At 44.1% G+C, this 22,793-nt stretch overlaps 3 protein-coding genes and 1 non-coding gene across 5 annotated transcripts in view; 2 read left to right on the top strand and 2 right to left on the bottom strand.

The window, feature by feature from the left end:
* Positions 1 to 1,472: 1,472 nt before the first annotated feature.
* LOC118784511 (cytochrome c oxidase subunit 7A-related protein, mitochondrial-like) lies at positions 1,473 to 4,976 on the bottom strand. The gene is made up of 3 exons (XM_036538776.1): positions 4,809 to 4,976; positions 2,920 to 3,054; positions 1,473 to 2,507 (listed from the first exon to the last, which is right to left on the bottom strand). The coding sequence occupies exons 1-3, from the start codon at positions 4,878 to 4,880 to the stop codon at positions 2,367 to 2,369; spliced, it is 348 nt and encodes a 115-aa protein (XP_036394669.1). The 5' UTR covers positions 4,881 to 4,976; the 3' UTR covers positions 1,473 to 2,366.
* Positions 4,977 to 8,803: 3,827 nt separating this feature from the next.
* LOC118792931 (potassium voltage-gated channel subfamily G member 3-like) lies at positions 8,804 to 15,475 on the bottom strand. 2 transcript variants are annotated; one of them, XM_036550796.1, is made up of 4 exons: positions 14,859 to 15,475; positions 14,742 to 14,754; positions 13,610 to 13,637; positions 8,804 to 9,754 (listed from the first exon to the last, which is right to left on the bottom strand). In XM_036550796.1, the coding sequence occupies exons 1-4, from the start codon at positions 15,473 to 15,475 to the stop codon at positions 9,108 to 9,110; spliced, it is 1,305 nt and encodes a 434-aa protein (XP_036406689.1). In that variant the 3' UTR covers positions 8,804 to 9,107. The 2 variants fall into 2 exon arrangements, with proteins under 2 accessions (XP_036406689.1, XP_036406698.1); XM_036550805.1 differs by lacking the exons at positions 13,610 to 13,637; positions 14,742 to 14,754 and adding an exon at positions 9,818 to 9,820 and having other exon boundaries at positions 8,804 to 9,753; positions 14,853 to 15,475.
* A 2,377-nt stretch (positions 15,476 to 17,852) lies between these two features.
* On the top strand, positions 17,853 to 17,924 carry trnae-cuc. The gene has a single exon. It is a non-coding gene; the product is annotated as a tRNA-Glu (tRNA).
* Positions 17,925 to 19,433: 1,509 nt separating this feature from the next.
* LOC118777439 (metastasis-associated protein MTA3-like) overlaps positions 19,434 to 22,793 on the top strand; it is a 38,160-nt gene continuing 34,800 nt past the window's right edge. The window contains exons 1-2 of the mRNA XM_036528337.1: positions 19,434 to 19,702; positions 22,422 to 22,489. Of these exons, the coding sequence (XP_036384230.1) occupies positions 19,675 to 19,702; positions 22,422 to 22,489 (96 nt within the window). The 5' untranslated portion in view covers positions 19,434 to 19,674. The remainder of the gene's footprint in view (positions 19,703 to 22,421; positions 22,490 to 22,793) is intronic.

Raw genomic sequence — 22,793 nt, 5'->3', positions numbered from 1 at the left:
GTGGTCCTTGGATCTGGTAGACAACCCCCCCCCCCCCGCCCCCCCCCTCCACCCACACACACACGCCACGCGGACAGAGTGAGGGGTTGCGTAACCCTTGTTTCCCCGTTAAGGATGCGCAGAAACCAATTGTTATTTTAGCAGGAGACGGAGGGAAGGGGGTGACCGCTGTCTTCCTTCCTGAGCTCCTGCGAGCTGCAGAGTGAAGTGTCCTTTGCGTCCGATCCACCACCCGTGCCCTGGATCCCATTCCCTCACCTCTCCTGCAGACCACTGCTCCCAGCCTTCTCCCATTCATCTCCCCTCTGATGAATTTGTCACTCTCCACAGGCTGTGTGCCTGCAGCCTTCAAGGAGGCGCGAGTCACACGTCTGCTGAAGGAAAGGGACTCTCGACCCATCTGCTGTCCACAATTATTGACCAGTCTCTCTCCTTCCCTTTCTCTCAAAAACACAAAGCTGTCTACTTTCAGGTTAGCACAAGGTAAGTTGTGGTCGCACTCGAATGGTGTTGTGCTCACACTCACTGGTCTGGGAACGCTGTTAGCTTGGTCTGATACTGTTGCTCATTTAACTTGAATATACTTCTGTTCTCTTGTGCTGGAAGTCGCTGTGGATAAGAACACCTGTTAAATGCATGTAATGTAATGTAATATGTGCTAGCACTCACACACCTCCAGCCGGCCGTTGCCATGATAACTGCCCAGGCTTGGAAATCACTGGCTGCACACTAAAAGCATGCATGTACACACTCAAGGACTAACGTATCTAATGTGTGCAAGTTACCAAAACAAAAAAAGAAGTTAATCTTAGTAAAGGTGCAAACCCCTTTGAATGACTTGCAGAGGCAGTTCAACTTTGTCAATGAAGAGTCACGGTGCTCAGATGTGAGGTCACCAGTGTTGGACTCCTTGATGTGACTCCCTCTCTCCCGCACCTTTGAAGGCATGCTCCACTCCACACTGTTCCGGCGGTAAGGCTCTTCCTCGCGACCGCGGACAGACTGGCTGTCAAATTACGCAGGGGGAGGCAACAGTTGTCAGAGCTGCTCAAAAGCAGTGATTAATTATCAGTACTAAACAGTATTCCATCTTTACATATCTTATTACCAAATACCCCAAAATCTTAGACACTTAAAAACCTATGGTTAATCTTTGTTTGGCTAGAGGAGAGAGGTGAAATTCCACACAATGTTTCAGTGTACATTACATTTTTGTCTTTGGTTTAATGGATAATAAATACCCACCTGTATGAATAGATAAAATGTAAAAACTGTAAGCTACGCAAGTCACTATTGATGAGAGTGTCTGCTAAATGACAATAATGTAATGAACCAGCACAATTTTTTTTCCAAAAAAGGCTCAATTTAGTTGGGTGCTCACTGGAGCCAGCCTGTAGATATGTTTACCAGAGTGCAAAAAAGCATGTCAGAGAGCATTGAATTTATTTTATTTAATTTTTTTTTACAAACAAAATAGATTTACCTCTCCTATACAACCAGATTGACACAGCAGGGCACATCATGTGATCTCTTGCCGGAACATCACCAGAAGACTGACACACGTGTCGCCCCTCAACAAAAACCCACACTCCACCAGGCCCAGTCACATGACTGCTGGCCCCTTTCCGGGATTGGTCGCAGCCCATAGGGGCGTGTTATATGTAGAGATGAGTGCTGGTGGTGGTACATATTTACATTTACTTTTTTGAGTCCACGGAACTGAGCAATGCATTACAGTAATGGCGGAAACCTGATTACAAAAGAGGAAGGGACGTGGTCCTAGACATGGTAAGATGGTCACCCGTTAGAACAATTCAGAAGCAAGCACTGTTACACAGAGAATCCTACAGACACAGCAGAATTAAATCATAATTCAAATTCAACAGAGTTAACTGTACTTTGTATTAATGAATTATTCCCCATAAGTGAAGCCATTACTCTGTAATAACCACCCTACAGTGAGATAATAAGAAATCAAACACAAAACTGTGTCTGGTTAAAACTGTGGATTATTACAAACAGCGTGGGGGCGTGGCTCTGATTTGACTGAACTGCCTCCTATCGCCCCTGTTTGAAAAGGGGTGATTGCCAAGCGGAGAAAAACATCCCCCCAAAAACGATACATCCACACTCTCTCTCACACAAACACACACACAGGAGGGGGGTGGAGCAGACGCTAGAGAAGACTATGCTTGTCCTTGGTGAGAGGTCACTGTTGAGAGGCGCGGGCGGGGGGGCTCAGGGGTGGAGTCTCTGCCCTGGGATTGTAGCAATAAATTAAAGGGGGGGGGGGGGGAGCAGAAATCAGTTGATCCTTTATTTGACGTCCATCGTGATCCTCATAGTCATTGTCGTGGTGATGGTCATCACGGCTTGCGGGGCTGTGCGGCGATGTACAGCGCCACCAGGCAGTAGAGGGTGCCCCCTATGGTCAGGGCCATGGTGGTGCGGTACAGCAGCTTGTCGGACAGGCCGCGCTTCAGGTGCACCGGGACCCCATCCGCCGTCTGCGTGGGGGTAAGAGAGAGAGGGGGCGGGGGGGATTATGCGGCCGTCCCAAAACACACTGCACACTACAGAACACAGTCCTACCCCCAATAGACCTCTTAAAGGGGAGTATAAACAAGATCACAGCAAAAGAGGCTAAAATTAAGATTGTTCTTTCGTGTAACAGCTTGCTTAACCTGTTTTCAAAACATTCAAAAATAACGTCTTTTCTTGTTTAACATCTTGCAAAAAATGTCTTGTATTCCACTTTGGGGGCTGCTTTCAGATATGTCTGCCATTTAGATCTGCATATGCGTATCAATCTTGGGCTAGCTGTCCATTTAACCACTGTAATTATGAGTTTCCAGTGCCCTCCTGTTAACTGAGGAATACTGACTGTGGTAAAGGTTAAAAAGCTGTGTATTCCTGTACCTGGAAGAACTTCTGCAGGTCAGGGACTTTGTTGACACCCATGTACTCCACCACGGACCCAGATTCCGACACCACTTTGGTGGGGGTGGCGAAGACCATGGGGGAGGGCTCCGGGGGGACTGAAGGTCTTAAGCCCTGCAGAGACACAGGAGAACCTCAACACATGCCTGAACACATGCATGCACAGAAACACACACACGCACGCGCACACGTACACATTGGAGGTGGCACTTATCCAGGGTGACTCATAAGGCAGTCATGCAAAGATAAATATAGTTCATATCATAAGAACTGCAAGGGCATAAATTAACAACAGGAAATAACACATTACTGATACGGACCAACCTAAGAATGAGCTGAAGAAAGCATACAACTACATTTTTTATACAAGTGTCAACTTAAAAGCAATCTTTAATAAAGACATTCACTAATCGCACTGCACAGAGTGTGCCTAAGGCAGACTCATAAGAGCCTTTATGGCCATTATTGGTGTTGTTTGAAAAGATTTTCAGAGTTCTTATAATTATGTGTGTGTCTTTTTTATAATAGCCATTAACTTTTTAATATTCAACTAATTTTCACTTTTTCTAATATGCACTTTTTAATTTTCAGTCATTCATTGCTGGGTGACACCAGAATGTCCTTACATGACCCCCCCAGAGAGGACATCTGAGCCCTACAAACAAACCCCTACATTTTATGTGATCCCATTTCCCTCCCTCCCTCTCTCCCTGCCACCGACCTGCCAGTTTGTAGACTGAAAACAGACACATCAACCTTTTCAAACAGTCAACAGTGTTCTTCTCTTTTGTCCCCCAACCTGTCAGTCCACAATCAAGGCTGCCAGACCCACACCTCCACTGCTCTATTTCTTGCTTAAACATGTTACTCATTTTTGGTTGTCTATTTTTACACATCTTTCAGCTGACATATATTTTTTAATTTCTTCTACGAGTCCTTAATGACTGTCATTCCCTGTTTTGTTTAACTTATACTAAACGTAAGAGAGGTGATATTTAAATTACTATTGGCAGTAATAGCATGATCTGTGAGGTGCAGCATAGACCACCTATAGAAGAGGAAGAACTGCAACCTCTTTCATCAAAAATCCTCACACACCAATCACCGTGAGTGGCTTAAACTTAAAAAATAAAAACACATGGCGGTTGTAAATAGGAAGACAAAAATCCAACAAGGAAAAGCGTAGTTGCTGGAGCGTAAAACAGCATTTTTTCCGGTTCTAAGTAGGACGAGAGATCGCGATGAGGTCAAAGCTCTGTGTAACACTCACTGTCCAAGGACGACAAACACAATCAACGACCCTGAGTAGCCAGAAACCTAAGACACGGGGGTGTTATCGACCTATGCTGTGCTACCAACATTAACTTTCTAGGTAGCTAGCTAGGTAGCCCACTCTGCTTAATTGATGCTAAGAAATTAATGTTAGCTACCTACTTCGTCTATCTAATGAGACGAAAACGTCTGGCTAGCCAAATGACTTCAATGTCATTGGAGGAGTTTTAAATCAACTGTGAATTCAATGCCACAATAGTTCAGCAATACTTCAACAGCAAGTACCTAGCTAGCTGCCTAACTAGCAACACTTAAAAGACATTAGCTGCAGCACACGGAAGTCTAGCTAAGTTAGCTCTAGTTTTTGCACAACTCAATCAGAAAGTCCTTACCAGCCAACTGAATGGATCTTATTTATGTTCATAAACAAAGGCTATTTAGTAATAGAAGATACAGCCACGAACGTCTATCTACAGAGTTCCATAATCCTGAGATCACTTAGCTAACAAGAATTCAGGCGTTAATGCCGACTGAAGGTCACATCATTTCTGAAAACTTTTCCTAATATGTACCGTGCACATTCCTCTCCCACTCACCTGAGGGCTGTACGCGGTCGTCGGGGAAGACCCCGTCAGCTTCTGTGTGAATCCACTGAATTTGTAGTACATTTTATCCCAAAATTAACTTAATGGAGCGTCTGTCTCCACAGCTCTCGGTTGCGCCGCTCGTGGGGAGTTTAAGGACCTGCGTGAGGATTCGTCACTCAGCAGTGACGTAAAAGGGATGACTATATGTTGCCTGTTTATAAATACATACATACCTGGATATGCACTCCCCTCATTTGACCTTCTTAGCTACCACGTTATGGCTGCTCTCATTATTACACACCATTGTATAAACTGTTCATAATTACTGTCCATTATTTCAACAAGAAACAATTTAGGGGCTAATAATTTGGACACACTTGCATGGAAGACCACAGTTTGTTACCACAGAGCTGGCCACAGTATTTTGTATTTTCAGTGAGCACTCCAGATGGCCCTCTGTGGCCTTTTTCTTTGACTTGCTTATGTTTTACTGTATCTGATGCACTGTCCAGTTAGTGGCTTAGTGCACTGGAACAGGAGATCAAGCTGTCAGTAAAGCTGTAGCGTAACATGGCAGACACTGTCCTCTTGCATGCCGCAGTTACTAACAAGTCTCTGAACTCATGGTTGGTGTTCACAGCTTGGCAGGGATATAAATGTCCTGTTTTCCAAAAGGGTTTGCTTTGTGGGTAAATGTGCTCCTTTGGGGTGGTGACATGACTAGAATTGCAGCCACAGGCCCACATGTGACCAAAGAATCCTGTTAGCACTTTGCCATCTGTGAGAAAGGCCCCAGGGCCCATTAGACAACCTGCTAACAGTCAACAACAAGGTGATTATTAATTCACAGGACATATCCAGCAGCAGTACTCGTGTGCAGAGGTGTGTGTCTGTGAGCACATGTATGCATCTGTGCGCATGCCTGTGTACGTGTGTGTGTGTGCATGTAAATGCATTATGTGCATGTATGTGTGTGTGTGTGTGTGTGTGTGTTTGTGTGTGTGCGTGTATGTGTGTGTGTGTGTGTGTGTGTTTGTGTGTGTGTGTGTGTATGTGTGTGTGTGTGTGTGTGTGTGTGTGTGTGTGTGTTTAACATTGCTGTTAAAAAGGAAATACCAAATATCTGCAGGTGCTTGGTCCACCAGAAATACTAATGCAGTTTCAGTTAGATACAGATATGGAAGCCTTAAAGGATAGCCAGCATTCATCCTCCTGCCCAAAAAATGGCTGAAAATAAGAGGCTAGTGGCCTGGCTGGTGCTTGAATGGCACTTGGATGCTACTTCCAAGAGGAAGTAGCGTTAGTCAGCCAGCAGGAGGCTTTCTCCTCTCTCCCATTCAACTGACAAGTGGGATTTGGAGCTCTAAAGAGCTGCCATGCATCACCGAGCTTGGGTGCAACACATTGGTGGTGGTAGAGATGAGCCACCCCATGCTATGAAGTGCTCTCAGCACCATGAATGGTGCTCTTTAAATCCAGTGCATTCATATTATTGTTTTGTTTATTATTTATATTCTTATTCCTGCCTGCAGAATTTTGTCTGAAATGGTTCATCTGTCCTGTTTCACATCTTCAGGAGACCCACACTACAGTAAGTGTGAATGAATGTTGTAGAAGCACAGCAGCATGTGATAGCAAGTTTACTGTAGAGTTGACCTTGAAGGTGAAGTCAAAAGGTATAGTTTGTTCCAATTCCACAAAGTATTGCTGGCCAGTATTTGCACCCACGCAGTTATTGCTTTCAATTGGCGGGACCTCTCATGTTGTTCCATATATCCATCGTTGGGACAATCTGACAAAGGCAAAGGAATGAAAATGACACAGGTGCTTTAAAAATCCTTGTGGAGACTTTATTCTGAACATAATCCTCTGCACATGTTGTTTCACACATACATTCTTAATGTCAACCTTCAACTGGCAAAATCCAAGTTTATTCAGAGCAGAGACAAGCTAGCAAGCTCTGATCGACAAAAAGAAACCCAAGAAAATCACAGAGAGCAGATCAACATGGAGCATCAATGATTCTGGATCAGACCTATGAGAAGCATCGTCAATAAATACATTAGAGCAATGAGGGGCATTACTGATCCTAAATCAGATCAATGAGGAATACCACCAATTCTAGATCAGAGAAGTGAGGAACATTAGACTCTGTATGCACTCACATTTTTATTGGATCTACAATGGCTTTTCAAGACCCTTTCCTCCTTGATATGACATTTTACTCACTTGCTACAGAATAACTTCTGCTCAGAGAGAGCATTCAACATGGCTGTCAATATGGCTTAGTTTTCTAACTTATCTCAGCTGTTGTTGTGTTGGTGTTGCATGGCGGATCACAGCAGAAACAAACATGAATGTTTCTGGATCAGAGCAATGAGGAGGATAACTGTCATGAGTGATGTCATCAGAGAGAGACGGTATGACACCCTTCTTTTCAAGAGGTAACAGGAACATGTCGCACAGCCACTGAGTCCTGCCGTGACAGCGAGTCGAGGAGAGGGGGATGGTACGGCTAACACCACCAAGGACTGCCCAGTGAGGTCACCTACAGCTTTGCCAGTACTGTCAGACTCTATTATGTCTTCATTCAGGAATATATATACATGTATATATATATGTATATATATATATATATATATATATATATATATATATATATACACACACACACCTTCCCATATAAATATACAGTAACCTGCATAGTTATTCAAATATCTGATTAAAAAGAAACAAAAAATCAAAATGATTTGATAAAAAATTATCAGAACATTTGTTTTTGCTTAAAAATGTAAAAACCTTATACTTTAATTTTAATAGCATTGCACAGAGCAAGGTTATATTGAATTTTAATAATAATGACTAATGAATAACGAATGGTGACTTTTGTTCCAGAAAACATGAAGGCCACATCTACTCACATGCCAGCAGGCAGTATTTCATAAATCCTCCTCTGGCATGGATTACAATCTGTACAATTTTTCTGTTCAATTTTTTTGTTCCTATTTAAGAAGTATGAATTGATCTAGAGTATTTACTGTATATTTATGTACATATATATTTAGATTTTGTAGCCCTCAATCAGCAGTTCTCATTTTCTAAGCAGTGCAGGAATATTTTCCTGAGCATCTCTACCTGCACTATGAAGTGTCAGACAAACCATCCATTTCTCCATGACACCTTGTCACTTAGTGGCAACCTACCTGGCCCCTCTCTCTCTCTCTCTCTCTCTCTCTCTCTCTCTCTCTCTCCCTCTCTCTCTCTCTCTCTCTCTCTCTCTCTCCTTCATCTTCTCTCTCACCTCCTGAGGAACGTTCACACCCACGTTGGCTCAGTAAGGTGGTGCACCATGGTGATCTTGACTGAAGTGAATATTTCTGGATGCACCCCATTTAGAGGACACAGGGAAGAGTTTGTTCAGCCTTGGTGACCGATAGCTAGATTACACAACTACAGAATCTAATTAGATGACGTATATAAGGTGTCAGAGCATGTCTAGCAGATGGTGGAAGTAATTGTCCATTTCAGAAACACACTCCCACAGGAAGTGGTGCCATAGCAAAGAGTGTTCTGGACCACTCTCAGAGTGTGCATTTGTGCAGTAGCATATCATGCAGATATTGGATTTAGCTGTAATACCTTTGGAATTTGATGTATTTTATACAATCCAGCCTAGTGGGGAGACTGTTAAAATACAATATGTGCCCATTGACAAAATTTCAGTTTTCATTCACTATCAGAAGAAACATTAAAACAGAATCAGCAGAGGAGCTCACACCAGGTCCTGATGTCCTTATGTTACAGTTCACATAGATCACAGGGCAGGGAGATGAGAAAAGAAGTAGACTTCATAGTCACAGCACAAAAACTGAGACAGGTTCTTTATATGGTGCTCCCTTGTGGCAAGGGGAGAGGAATAACACATGATCGGGGGCCGTGTTGTATGGTATGACATAAAGGTAGGTTATCAGAAAAGGATTCCCTAGTCCTGGAAATGATCTGTTGAGGAGGTCATTGAGAAATCCTTTTTAAGGCTCTAAGAAGGCTCTGTTCATGTCCCCAGTACATTTCTCTCAGTGTCTCTTCTGGTGTCTCCAGTATGGGCGTGGATCAGGACAGTCAGAGGCCGGATATTAGTTTGCCAGTGAGAGGTGGGGAACCAGTAAGCCACTCGCTGGGGATCCGGTTAGCCAGTCTGAGTTGGGAAACTGGTTTGCTAGTGAGAGGTAAGGAACCAGTTAGCTGGTGAGGAATGGGGAACCAGTTAACAAGTGAGAGGTGGGGTACCAGCTGACCGGTGGGGGTGGGTCAGTTTAGGAACTCCGTGGAGATGCTCCTGGAGCAGCGGGCGGATCGGAACCTGAGCTCGTGGTAGCACTGCACGAAGCTGTGGTAGATGAAGGTGATGGGCAGCGCCAGGAGCACGATCCCACTGACCACGCACACTCCGCCCAGCACCCGGCCGGGCATGGTGATGGGGTACATGTCTCCATAGCCGACGGTCGTCATGGAGATAATAACCCACCAGCAGGCGGCCGGGATGCTGGCGTAGTCCTCGTTGCTGGCCTCCAGGTCGAGGCCGTGCTCCAGCAGCTGGGCCAGGGCGCTGAAGATGGCCATGGCCACGCAGACGAACACCAGCAGCATCACCATCTCGCGGTAGCAGCGCTTCAGCGTCAGCCCCAGTGTCTGCAGCCCCAGGAAGTGCCGCGCCAGCTTGATGAGCCAGAAGATGCGCATCATGCGCAGCACGCGCAGGGTGACGCCCGCCCGCTGCAGCTGCGAGTTCTCGCCCGTCAGCACCGTCATCACCACGGAGACATAGTAGGGCGTGATGGCCAGCAGGTCGATGATATTGAGCGGCCGCCGCACGAACTCGCACTTGTCCCTGGAGACGATGAAGCGCACAATGCACTCTGCCGTGAACCAGCCGATGCACACTGCCTCGATGATCCTGCGGAAGTGTGGGCAGGGTTGGGGAGGGGGAGGGAGTTTGGGGAGGGGGGGTAAGACAAAACCGACTTCACTAAGAGCAGCCATGCATCTCATCAGGTAAATCTTTATCACTCAACAGTGTTGGACATCTAACCACCTCCAGTGCACAGCATCCAAAATATTCATCTGCTTTTTGAGGAACACTCGCCTGTATTCAAGGGCCACGGTTCTGTTACTGTGCTGTAAGTGTTTAAGGCTATCGGCCATACCTTGTAGCCATGCAGATATCACACCCTATAAGGACCAGACCTTCGGTACGCTCTGTACCAAATGGGTCACTAGGCCTTATGGGTTTCAAGAGGGAAATAGGCTTGCAGCTGCTCAGTATATGTATTTGGAGGTTGGCTGGGGCTGGGTTCTGTCATTAGTAGTGCTTTCATGCCATGTCTCTGGCTCAAGTTACAGCTGACGCATATTCACCTTTGGGCATCGCTAATTGAAATCGTGGTTTTGGGCGCAACAAACCTGGCACATACTGGAGCCTACTTCTGATGCTGGTCTGGCTCAAGCCTTTCAAAACCTCCCCATGGAAACACCACAGATGACTGCCAACAGTAGGCCAACAGTATTCATCTCCATGATCAAGCAGGGGCGTGTTGGGGGGGAGGGGGGGGTGTGGCTATGGGTGCACGACATTGTACTGAGCATGTGCAAGGGATGGGGAGGGGTAATGACACAAGACCAGAGTGGAGAGGAGGCTGCAAGGGCAGGAACCATGAAGAGCTGCAGTCCGCCAACAAACGCCTGGGAGCCCCTTGAGCTGAGCCCCCCCCCCCCAAGAGACCTGACCAACCAACCCATTTATGAAGCAGCAGCATACAGCTTCCACAGCATGCCGACCGACAAGAATAGATCTAATTTCTGTGTATAATTACCGACATGCTGCTTGTGCAGCTCATGTTTCAAAGCAGATCTTGAGTGCGGACTTAATGTATTTCTGAAAAGTTCATTCTTACAGAGGAATCAAATCTATTGAATTTTTTTTTTTTTGAAATATTGCCTTAAATTAATCTATTTTTTGTTTTGTTTTGTCTTTTCCTAGGGATAAAATTTTTGTGATTGGTTTAATTGTCCCCTAGGATGTGTAATGTACTGTATAAAGCAGTGTTTCCCAAACCTCTCCTGGAGTACCCCTTGTCCTGCAGGATTTAGATCTTTCCCTGCTCCAACACAGCTGATTTAAATGATCAGTTTGTTATTAAGCAGCTTCAGGAATTCATAACGAGTTGATCATTTGAATCAGCTGTGTTGGAGCAGGGAGAGATCTAAAACATACAGGACAAGGGGTACACCAGGAGAGGTTTGGGAAACGCTGGTATAAAGTAATAATAATGCAGTACTACATACACATAATGGACACATATGCATGTACATATGCATGTACATATGCATGCAATTTGTGCCCCATTCCAAGGTGCATTAGCAGAGTACTCCCAGGGAAACCACACTCAAAACCCTTAGGTTGAGTAATCAGTGCCCCTGTGACTATTTCACAGTATTGCCCAAAATAATATAAACACAAGATAATCTTAGGTTTTTAACTGTCATATCAATGCGGATTTTGACATGGGTTGGATTAGACCACTGATTCTCAATCCTGCTCCTGGGGCCCCCTTCTCTGCACATTTTCCATCTTTCCCTGCTCTACCTACCTGACTGAACTCATCAGTGGCACTTTTGATTAGCTGAGCACACCTGATCAAGAACATGTTAAGCACACTAATTTCAATCAGGTGTGTTTGGAGCAAGAATAGATATAAGATATGCAGGACAGGCAGGCTCCAGGAGTAGGACTGAGAAACACTGGATCAGACAATATCCCTGTGTCATTCCTGTATTGTGAACCACACCCCAGGAAATTATGGGAAACAGACTGTATGTCTGACACTTGTGGCTTTGTGCAGCATTTCATGACTAACAGTCCAGACCTTTTTGTGATTTAAATGTGCCTCACTCCAGCCAATCACCAGACTCCAGTCTCTGTGCTGTGATTGGATGAAAGCTAAGGCTACACCTACCTGGCTCTCACACACATATCCAGCTTTTGAAATAGCATTATACAAACACAGTGCCTACCTTGGACCAGATCACATGGCAGTGATGGGGAAAACACAGACAAGTTCAAACAGACAGTGAAAAAACAGTGCCTCATTCCATTCCAGACACAACATGAGATGTTCATGTACAAGTGTATGTTTCTTGTCTTCATCTTTTCATGTGATGACAAAACGATTATATGTTAACCAGTTTTTACATGGCAAATCCATCAGTTGTTACAAAACACACACACACACATGCACACACGCACGCATGCATGCACGCACTCACACATGCACACACATACACACACATACATACAGACACGCAAACTGTTGAAATTCTTATATTAGTGACTCCTCAACTGACATAAAAATACAGGGTTCTGATCAGGTTCTTCTGGCTATTTGAAAACCATATTTTGGGGTTTTGAATCATCATTTGTATTCACTCTAAAACATGACGCATAGTAACCTTTTTGGAAGGGGGGTGTACTGAATTACACCTTTTCTCCACATGAGCCACTAAAGAAAGTGTTGTCCATATGTGCGCCTTCTGCTCCCTGAAGGTTATCTGGGATGGCTGGTATTCAAAACCCTAAATCAGCTGTACCTGCCGCAGTCTGCTCACTGCTGCAGTACCAGCATTTCTCGCCTTATTTTATCTTCAGCCTCTCTTTCTGTAGGGGTGCTATTTGACTAACTTTAAAGAACTGAAGACAAAGAACAAGGGGTTCAATAATAAGCAGACATATTGTTGAAAATGAGAAAAAAAAACAAGGAACTACATGGACATTTAGATTTGTACTGTGTGGTTAATTAGTGCCTCTGAGCTTGCAAGGTAATTACTATAGAGTTGTGACTCTTTTTCAAGCAACATGATGCCTCAGTAATGCAAATATCTTCCTGGTGGAGAGTTGGTTTGGGGACTGTGTGATGAAAACAACGGTGGTGCAGTAACTGTCCAATGATTTAAATGGATAATTTATCAAAGCTATGCAAGTCGCTCTGCGTATGAGTTTCTGCCAAGCAAGTCATTCATAACTGTAATAACATTCAACGGAAACAACTTCAACCTTTGTTGCTGTTCTACACATGAGCAGTTTGAAAAATGAGCAAATGGCTAGCTACAGCCTTTATGTAAAATAAGGAACACTACAAGTATAATAATTATACGTACAAAACGTATTATTCTTTAAAAACAAATATACACAGGGAAACTGGTGAACAGCGTGACATTTCTTGCATCTCCCCTGTAACATATGCATATTATCTTGAATAATTATGGAGGAATATTTCGCAGCTGCTAGTAACCTACGTGTCATTCGGGGCAGTTCTTGTAACCAGATTCACTCCGACCAAATCGAAATTAAAAGACGGGCCTGTTTTTTCATGACATAGGCTCAATGTAGGGATATCTGTTTCGTTTAATCCTGAATGGGCCAAACCAAACAAAATCTGTGTTTAAGCCCACAAAAAGTTTGAGTCAATAGACTACATTGTAGGCCTTTCCTCGCGAAGCCGAAATGTTTAACTGAAAAAAAATCACTTTAATCTTCAATCAAAGCATGTAAATCAAACCACTTTAGTTTTTGAAATAAAGCGTAGCTAAGTCATTGGGAATCGACAAGCTCCAGTTCATGTTATAGCTGATTATTAGAGATCCTCCTATTGATATTTGAGTCTCGGGGGCGAGCTTCCAGCATGTCAAGGAAAATTACGATTTGATTAAAACCGATAGCCAGTTCCAACTGTAAAAGCATTCGATCAGCCAAACCTCCGACGGCTCGCCTGCCAGGCCAGCCCTCTCGTGCTCACGGCGGTTTGACACGGTTCAGCACCTTGGACAGACGTCCTCTGAAAGTCTAAACACCCCCCAATCTATTCCAGTTGATCCTGACCCAAAAATTCCGAAAGCGCTATTGTTATTTATTTTGTATATTCAAGTTCCCATCTCAATTCAACACCACTGATTTGTTTTCCCCGATTCATGCGCACCCCGAGAAGCGTGGTGTCGTTCTACAACGCTGCCTAGGCAAAAGAAACTGAATTAATCACACATTTTAAAAGTAATGCTACCAGCGGACATCCATCTGGTAGGTAAGCCAGACGATGAATCGTGTCCCTGGAGCTATCTTCCGCATTTCCTGGAGTGACTAATTGATCCAATTCTCCTGTGTTGATTTCTGTTGCGCTTCGGTGCTTCTGGTCTGTCTGACTACAGGCTTGATTATGTCCCGTGCTGCAAAGTGGTTATTACCATGAGCAATTCATTCAAGACTGGACGAAAATAAAATCATAATCATTTTTGAAACGTAATTAATGATCCCATTGCATTATTCATTCGACATGATATTTCCAAGATAAAATGCTCAATCTTTTCCAATGTGCTTCCAGTGTAAAACTTTTTTAAAAATCTGACAGCTCATTTGCGGCGTTCTGTTCAAGGCATTCAATAAAACGCACGCAGCTGATGCGACCGAGGAAGACTATCTGGATGTAAGTATCCTAGGGCTCGCGCGCGCCGCGATTAATCATCTGAAGCAGTATGTTTGAGGACGTGGAACTCTTTTGTGCTGTTTTGTGCTGAAAAACAAGACAAAACAATTGAGTATTCTGACACAAAAACGAGACAAAAGAACATCCGACAACCGACAATGACATTCACGACAGTCAACAAATGCAATTAATTGCTGAAGAGAACTATTGTACTGGTATAAATGCATAAATCTGTTAAACGTGATGACACTCAAAAAGAATGATTAAAATTCATCCCCAAAACAGTACTCTCTCTTACTTCCCTTTCTCTCCCAGCTTTCCAATAGCGGCGTGTCTTATTCAAATAATAAAGATAAGTGTAATAAAATAGGCCTACATTCATGTTTATTCTGAACCATGTAGGTTTTTGCACATAACGCTCACGACTAGCTGCTTTAAGAGAAGAGGGTATGAAAGAATAATGAGTTTTAAAAAAAGACAGACAGAAAACTACTCTATCCATTGCTCTAAACTCTCAGTGTACCTGTGCTCTTCCACGCTGTTGTTCTTGGCAGTATCCCAGTCCGGCAGAGTACTGGCGCACAGTATCACCATGGACATAATCACAAAAATAACGGAGACCGAAGCCAGAATCTGAGCGGCTACGGACGATGTCGGCTCCTCGAAAGTCCTGCGCATCCTCTCCAGCCACTTGGCGCTTCCCCTCCCAGCACCAGCCGGGTTGTCCAGGTCGTCCTCGTCCCTCGACTCTTCCTCCGTTTTAATATCCTCCTCTGAGAAGTAGGTGTAAGTGTCGCTCATCCTGTCGTCCAGACGACGCTGGCAGCAGAACTCCAGATGAGAGCTCTCCAGTCCCCAGTAGATCATTTCGTTGTAGAAGGAGAGTTCGCACATCTGCGGGACAAATCTCAGTTTGCCGGACTTCACGTACAGCATGATGAACACGAAGGCTTCGGAGTGCCTGTCGAAGAAAAACTCGTTCCGCTCCCGGTCGTAATCGTCGCAGACTTCCAAGACTTCTTTCTCGGAGACGCAGTTGTGCAGCCGACTTACCCTCCTGAGAGGAAAATCCTTTATCACATCCATTGGGAAGGCGTATTTGGTGCCACCCACGTTCAGGATGCAAATGCTCTTCCCAAACTTCATTTTGGAGCTCTCATGGGCACTGATTGCCCCCTTCGTGATCTAAGCAAACAAAACCGAGAGGGGATTTTTGTAGATCGATGTAAAAGTAACCGTCATCCTGTTCCCCCTCTCCAAGTCCAGTTTCAGGTAACCATGTGTGTTTCCCGAGACGCGACGATCATCAGTGTGGTCGATGAAAAGTAACGCATCATTTACTGCAGGTACAGACGCGATTACGAACCCGCAATGGATATAGAAAGTGACTCCAACGCTGCACTTCATGAGCGTGCACTGTGAGGGTGGTTCGTAGCTCTGCTCGCTCGTTTCCCAACGCAGCCCGAGAGGGCAGTTCCCTCCAGTGATGTCACAGAGCAACACCCCTCCAGCCATCTCCAACGGGTAAATTTGCGCACGTTTTTATGCAACTCGGAGAAGACGGTAGTTCTGCGTCTTCAGTTGTTGTATACTTTCCAGGATTTCCAAAACCATTTTTTACATTGGGGCAACCCATTTTACATTACATTACATTCATTTGGCAGAAGCTTTTATCCAAAGGTACTGAGGTACAGTACAAGACATTTACCTTTAAATGACCAAAGATCACATTCTCCAATAGCTTAGTGTAATATATTACCTCACCAATTTGCACATTTGAGTTATTGAATGAATTCTTTACCTATTAACCTACTGCAGGTTAATTAAAGGACTCTGTCAGCATAAACGGCGTAAATAACATCAGTTATAAGATTTGGTAAACGCATTACACTGGAAAGAAATTACGTGTTTCATGGTAAAGCGCAATGCATTTCGTCGGTGCGGAATAATTCTAGATGTCCAAATCCATTGTAGTTTTACAGTGTAGAATGTCCTGTTTTGACAGATGATAATGTTAGTTTACAGTTCTACTGCAGTTATTTGCTTTTTGTGACGCTGACAGTTGTAGGTGTAGCTTTGAGATAACCAGGAGACAGGCTAGCCTACACCTTGAATGAGTCTTAGCCACCAATCACTCCTCATGTTACTGGTTTACTTCACTTACTTAATTCATCTACTGTGCTTCTATTTTCTGACTGAATTACTTTTTACAAGTACATTTCTCAACACTCATAGCAGACAGAATAAAAAACATAAAACCTAATGACCAATGCCCTCCTGGGATTTTCAAAATGGCACTCCCCATATACACTATATGGACAAAAGTATTCAGATGCCTGACCATTACACCAACAGGGACTGTAATGACATTGTATTCAAATACATATACTTTAATATGGAGTTGGTCCCCCTTTTGCAGCTATAACAGCTTCCACTCTTCTTGGAAGGCTTTCCACAAGATTTTGGAGTGTTTCTGTGGGAATTTTTGCCCATTCATTCTGTAGAGCATTTATGAGGTCAGGCACTGATGTTTGACGAGAAGGCCTGGCTCACAATCTCCGTTCCAGTTCATCCCAAAGGTGCTCGATGGGGTTGAGGTCAGGGCTCTGTGTGGGCCAGTCAAGTTCTTCCACACCCAGCTCATCAAACCCTGCTTTGTACACTGGGGCACAGTCCTGTTGGAATAGAAAAGGGCCTTCCCCAAACTGTTGCCACAAAGTTGGAAACATAGCATTGTCCAAAATGTCTTGGTATGCTGAAGCATTAAGATTGCCCTTCACTGGAGATAAGGGGCCTAGCCCATACCCTGAAAAACAGGTGTGGCCAAATACTTTTGTCCACATAGTGTAGCCTACTTCCTGTGAGTGCTGCTTTAAGAAGTCAGGACAAAAGATGTTCAACTCTCGCCTTCCCTGTGAGCTGACGTAGGCCTACTCCCGCTCCTGCTTGGATCACAGATACTGAGACATTGAGACATTGTTCATGCAAAAAAGACAATGGACTACATGTGGTTCACCATTTTCACCACAACATTTTCAAAGACCCTCTCCCCTCATATAGAGACAACCTCTGCTAATAAAGAAAACTCGTGAACCGCGTGTTTGACATCCGCTGCCCCGGGTTATCTGGCACGCCTCACCGCTCACTAGTATGGGGGCGCGGGACGTTAGATTCAGGATTTAAAGTCTGGTCCAAAAATCCTAAACCGTAGTGGCGTCATCCGTAAACCAAAGAGGTCTAAACCACGAAACCGCACAGCCCAGGTAAAAGGGAAACTCACCTCAGTGTTCGTTTTGGTAAAAGGCAAAAAAAGAGACACAAAACCGCCAGCTGGCGTCTTACAAGAGAGCAGACACATTTTTATTTCTTCTGCATTGTTTCATGTGTCTAGAATACTTTGTGAAGTTGAAAAATATTGTATGGGAGGTGCTTAAATTAAGCATGTAATATCATCAATATTATACGATAGTTGTCATATAACATCTAGTTTAAAAACCATGGCTTGGGCAACTGACTTCAGCTATCCCTGGTGGTCTAGTGGTTAGGATTCGGCGCTCTCACCGCCGCGGCCCGGGTTCGATTCCCGGTCAGGGAAGAGTAACTTTTGGTCTTACCGGAAAACTTAGACTTTCAAATACAGCAGCACAATAAATAGAGATCGAAAAGCTACCCTTTTGCGACTTCTTTGCTAGTCGTATCGCCCACATGGTAAATGACTTGGCCACTCACATTATCAAGTAATCAATAAACGATTTAGCCAGCATAGCTCATGGCTTTTCCTTCATTCGACGCAAAAAGATCACTCGATAACATACGTAATTATGATGGACATTAGATATGAACCGGCCTTGAGTGAAAGCTCGTGGGCAGGTGGAATTCAGTAACGATGCCAAACATCCACATCTCAACAGCAAACAATTGCACAGCAAAGAACGGTTTTAATTTGCTTCATGTACTCTACTGTGGTGTGTATTCAGAGGTGGACACCCCGGCTTCAGAAAGTAAAAGTCCTGCCACGTATTTGTTCCACCCATGCGCTACACCAGCTGAATTTAATTAGCACAGCTCTTCAGCCAGGTAGAGGAGCTAATTAATGAAATCACCTTGTTTAGTGAATGGCTAGAACAAATACATACTTTCTGAAGCCGGCGTATCCACCTCTGTGTGTATTGAAAGAGCTAACAGTACGTGGATGGTAAGGCTATGTTGGTGCCAAAACATTTCATTAGTGCAGCGTTTCCCAAACCTCTCCTAGAGGACCCCTTGTCCTGCAGGATTTAGATCTTTCCCTGCTCCAACACAGCTGATTTAAATGATCAGTTTGTTATTAAGCAGCTTCAGGAATTCATAACGAGTTGATCATTTGAATCAGCTGTGTTGGAGCAGGGAGAGATCTAAAACATACAGGACAAGGGGTACACCAGGAGAGGTTTGGGAAACGCTGGTATAAAGTAATAATAATGCAGTACTACATACACATAATGGACACATATGCATGTACATATGCATGCAATTTGTGCCCCATTCCAAGGTGCATTAGCAGAGTACTCCCAGGGAAACCACACTCAAAACCCTTAGGTTGAGTAATCAGTGCCCCTGTGACTATTTCACAGTATTGCCCAAAATAAAATAAACACAAGATAATCTCAGGAGAGGTTTGGGAAACGCTGCATTAGTGAATAGCCCAATTTACATTGAACTGATCATCCAGGTCTGCTGGGATAAATGAATGAATATTAATGCATTTTCTAACGAGGCTACTCGTTGTACCATAGCATCAGACTACAGGATAATTCACATTGCATTTATTGATTATCCACCTTAATTACTTTTTTCTGCATTGTGTGTAAGTTACTGTGATCAAAATGCCGGTACAAAGTCCATGATTACCACCGCGGAGAATTTTCCGCACAGTACCATCCTTGCAGAAGTAGCTTCTTTACAAGGTGTATAGCCTACCTAAAAAAATTCCCTCCATGGAGTGACACATATTATTGCGCTCTGCAATTAAAAGTGTATGTGCGTGTGTGTGCATGCGCGTTCAGACGTGCGTGTGCGTAAGTGTGTGTTCGCCCTCTCCATTCCCTTTCCTCCACCCCCACCAGGAAGCTCCGGCTGATCTGAAGGGTTTTCGCGTGCGACTTGCTTTTATTGTACTCCGAATGCAGGGAGGGGGGGCATTTTAAATATATCCCCGCTCAACACTTTGAGCTTCCCCCATCACACCGTTTCACATAAGGGTGTTTTATAGGGAATCCGCACAGAAATATTTTAACTATCTATTTATTTATTATTATTTTTTAGTTTATACTTTGCTTTGTTTTTAACACTCCAGGAGGGCAGCAATGGCGGCCAACATGTACCGGGTCGGAGGTATGTCAACCGAGATTTTTGAAATGCAAGAGTGCCATTATTACGAAGCGCAGTGAATAGCTTGTGAGCTAGCTATGTGTTGATCTAAGATTTTAACGGGTCGCTAAGGGTAATGCGATTGTCAGAAATAAAAAACTGGGCAAACAAGTCTTTTTTTAGTTCGGCGTACATCGTGGATTTACAAGATTTGGGATTAAAATGTGGGTCAGGCCTCCAAAGTACAGTAGCGCGGTGGCTAGCTCTCACACCCCAGAAGCGGCTAACACGTTACGACACCCAAACACAGCTGTGATCGTTCAGTTTTTGACAGTACGGGTTCTGATCGTTTTAGATAAACCTGCTGCATACAGACAAGTCTGCCGATCGCATCCAGCTTGCTCGCTACTGTTTTGGTCCTTCTTTTGCTTGATCTATTTCTGGCATGTACGGTTTACCAACTAGCCACTTAACCAACTAGCGAGCTTGATGCTCAAGTGACACATTTTAGCCAAGGATCTGTCCCGCAAGATACTTGATTCAAGATCCATGACATCCAGAACCTGGACAGATCTAGCCAGCTGTGCTCAAGAATTTTCTACTGGACTGGGTTTGAAACTGACCAGCTCGTCTAAGATAGCCACTATCGCCAGATAGTCATCGGGTAAACCTTTTGTGTCTTTAAATTATTCCCTATGATAGAAGAACGTCACACGCGTCACGCACACTAATTAGCTGATCAGTAAAAGCTGCTGTGTTGCTCCTGAAACAGGACGTTTCTGCATCTATTTTCAGTTAGCATTTAGCAGTCCAGGTAGGAAGCCTGTTAGCCGGCCAGCCAGCCATCTTCAAAGTGCTGGAATGTGTCACATGATGCGGGTCTGTAATTGTCATCATGTCTTGCTACTGTTTGCTTCTTTCAAAATTAAACCCGTATGTCGCGTAGCAAACGCTTCATCGGTGTATTTGTATCAACATAAAAATCTTCGCATATAGCTGGCTAACTGATTGCTTTCTGACTGTTTTCAGCGTAATGTTTGTAAATAGATTTTGGGGGAGTAAACGAGACAATCTCGTTAGTGCCTGACTGGCCAGCCCGCAATATCCATGTGGCCTGGTTTGCGTGGCTGTTGCAGAAATTAAATTCTCGGGAGTAGCAAAGTGTTGTTTGTGTAAAGACTGCTGAGATTGTCTCTAATGGTGGAGCATTGCGCTTTTTCAGCATCTCGCCTGTTTATCTATCACAGAAGTGCACTGTTCAAAGTGGGATGTACCACAATATTAAGCCGAGAGACGTTACTTAAAGGCGCTGGTTATTTATCGCATATTGTGGAAAAGCTGGAAAACGGCCCTCCAGTCAGCCCTTTTTGCAATGTGTTTGTTTACTTTGCTGCATACTTGCGGGTTTTTATAGGGTGGCACGGGCAGTGAAATGCGCGTCTTGGTGCGTAAAAAGAAAGTTGGCTCGCCTTGAGATGAATGGGTTGATTCTGCTCTTTTCTTAGCGACGTCTCAGAGTTGGAGGTAATGTTTCCATTCGGGATGACGTAAGTTTGGCCATGGCTTAAGGGTGCTGCGTGGCGTGCGGTTATTGCCGCTGGTTTGAAAAACTGTGCTTTTTTGTGTGTGTCCATGTGGTTATTCCTGCACACACACACATACACTTGTAGGAAATTACAGGTGTTTACCCTCGGGGTCGATTTTGTTTTCTTTGCAGGGTAACAATGCTCAGTGGCTCACTGTTATTATCATTTTCTTTGGAGACGCTTATCCGGAGTGACTTAGATTGCTTACAGCTCTAGATCTTCCAACATCCTGTTTTAGTCCAGCAATTTGAACTGTGCTCCCTGCCCAAGAATGCAACAGCAGCAACCTGGCTGGAATTCCAGCTCACAGTCTCTGCTCTGCAGTTCGTTGATCTTGCCGATGCACCACAGTTTAACCCTAAATAAAACAAGGTGAAATGAGATGACAGTCAGTGCAGGAGCAGCTTTGTGTGTTTGCTCCATGAAAAGAGCACAGCAGCCCTCCCTGACTTTCCACTGCAAAATGCATACCTGCAGCAAGGTTCCGCACGGCCACTAGACCTAGGCCAAAGTTGAAACCCTAGCAGTCGCAGTATTACTGATAGCAGTATTGTAGTTTAGGCAAGAGAGGACATTTATCTGTTAAAAAATGAAGTGTTTTAACTTTTATTAATAAAGGGCTTATAATGTAGGGCAGGATCTGGATTTGTGTCAGATATTTGAAACTCGGCCACGCAGCGCTTCTAATATTGTTGACTCCTTATATGGCTTTTTGCTTGTGTTGTGCTTTGCCTCACTTTGGATAAAAGTGTCTGCCAAATGAATAAATGTAAATATAAATATTTTACTGGGACAGTCCTGTTTTTAGGGTGCCACCCTGGTCCGGATTCAACACCGATTGGCTTATCCCATGACCCGGGTCCACTTTAGCCAATCCACACTCAGTTATGCTGTGCAGAATCCTCTGTGGCATGACCTCCTAAAACACTACTTTTACTTCCTGTTCCTGTTTGTGGAGTGTTCCCTTTTTTTAGAAGAAGAAATCCATAGTGGGGTTCCACATACTACCTACCTGCATTAAGGTGTTCACACAGCTTGTCTTTGGCAGCATGCCCCAGTGTGAGATCAGCATGATGGTAATGGTAAAAAAAAAAAAAGCAAATTCCAAGACGTTAAATAACATTCATGCCTTTCTCCCCCACCCCTTTTTGTTACAGATTATGTCTTCTTTGAGAATTCCTCCAGCAACCCTTATCTCATTCGACGAATAGAGGAGCTTAATAAGGTACTGGGCCCTGGGGGCGGGGGGTGTAGGAAGTGAGCTGGTGGGTTTCAGTCTGTTTGAGAAGTAGTCTGAGACCTACCCATATTGCTGGGGGCTAACAGTTAGAATTCTAACTTTGTAATTTGATGATTTATTAGTTATTAGTCATTGTTGTGTCAGTCTTTGTGTAAAATGTGTTGCATTTGTAAGCCTGCTTTAGGGATACTGTGCATTGCGAGGTTGATGTTTTATACCACACCACACCTGTTCCATGTAATGGAACATAGATATACACCTACTAGATTGGTACCATGTGTTGTAATTT

This window comes from Megalops cyprinoides, chromosome 1 (genome assembly GCF_013368585.1).
Source record: "Megalops cyprinoides isolate fMegCyp1 chromosome 1, fMegCyp1.pri, whole genome shotgun sequence".
NCBI lineage: Eukaryota > Metazoa > Chordata > Actinopteri > Elopiformes > Megalopidae > Megalops > Megalops cyprinoides.
This window is presented reverse-complemented; position numbering and strand designations above follow the sequence as displayed.

Coding starts and splice junctions, on each gene's coding strand:
- LOC118784511 (XM_036538776.1), bottom strand. CDS start 4,880: ATGTACTACAAATTCAGTGGATTCACACAGAAGCTGACGGGGTCTTCC. Junction 3,055..4,808: donor CGACCGCGTACAGCCCTCAG/GTGAGTGGGAGA, acceptor GTGTCTCTGCAG/GGCTTAAGACCTTCAGTCCC. Junction 2,508..2,919: donor ACCTGCAGAAGTTCTTCCAG/GTACAGGAATAC, acceptor ACCCCCACGCAG/ACGGCGGATGGGGTCCCGGT.
- LOC118792931 (XM_036550796.1), bottom strand. CDS start 15,475: ATGAAGTTTGGGAAGAGCATTTGCATCCTGAACGTGGGTGGCACCAAA. Junction 9,755..13,609: donor CCTGGCAGGCGAGCCGTCGG/AGGTTTGGCTGA, acceptor CACACTTCCGCA/GGATCATCGAGGCAGTGTGC.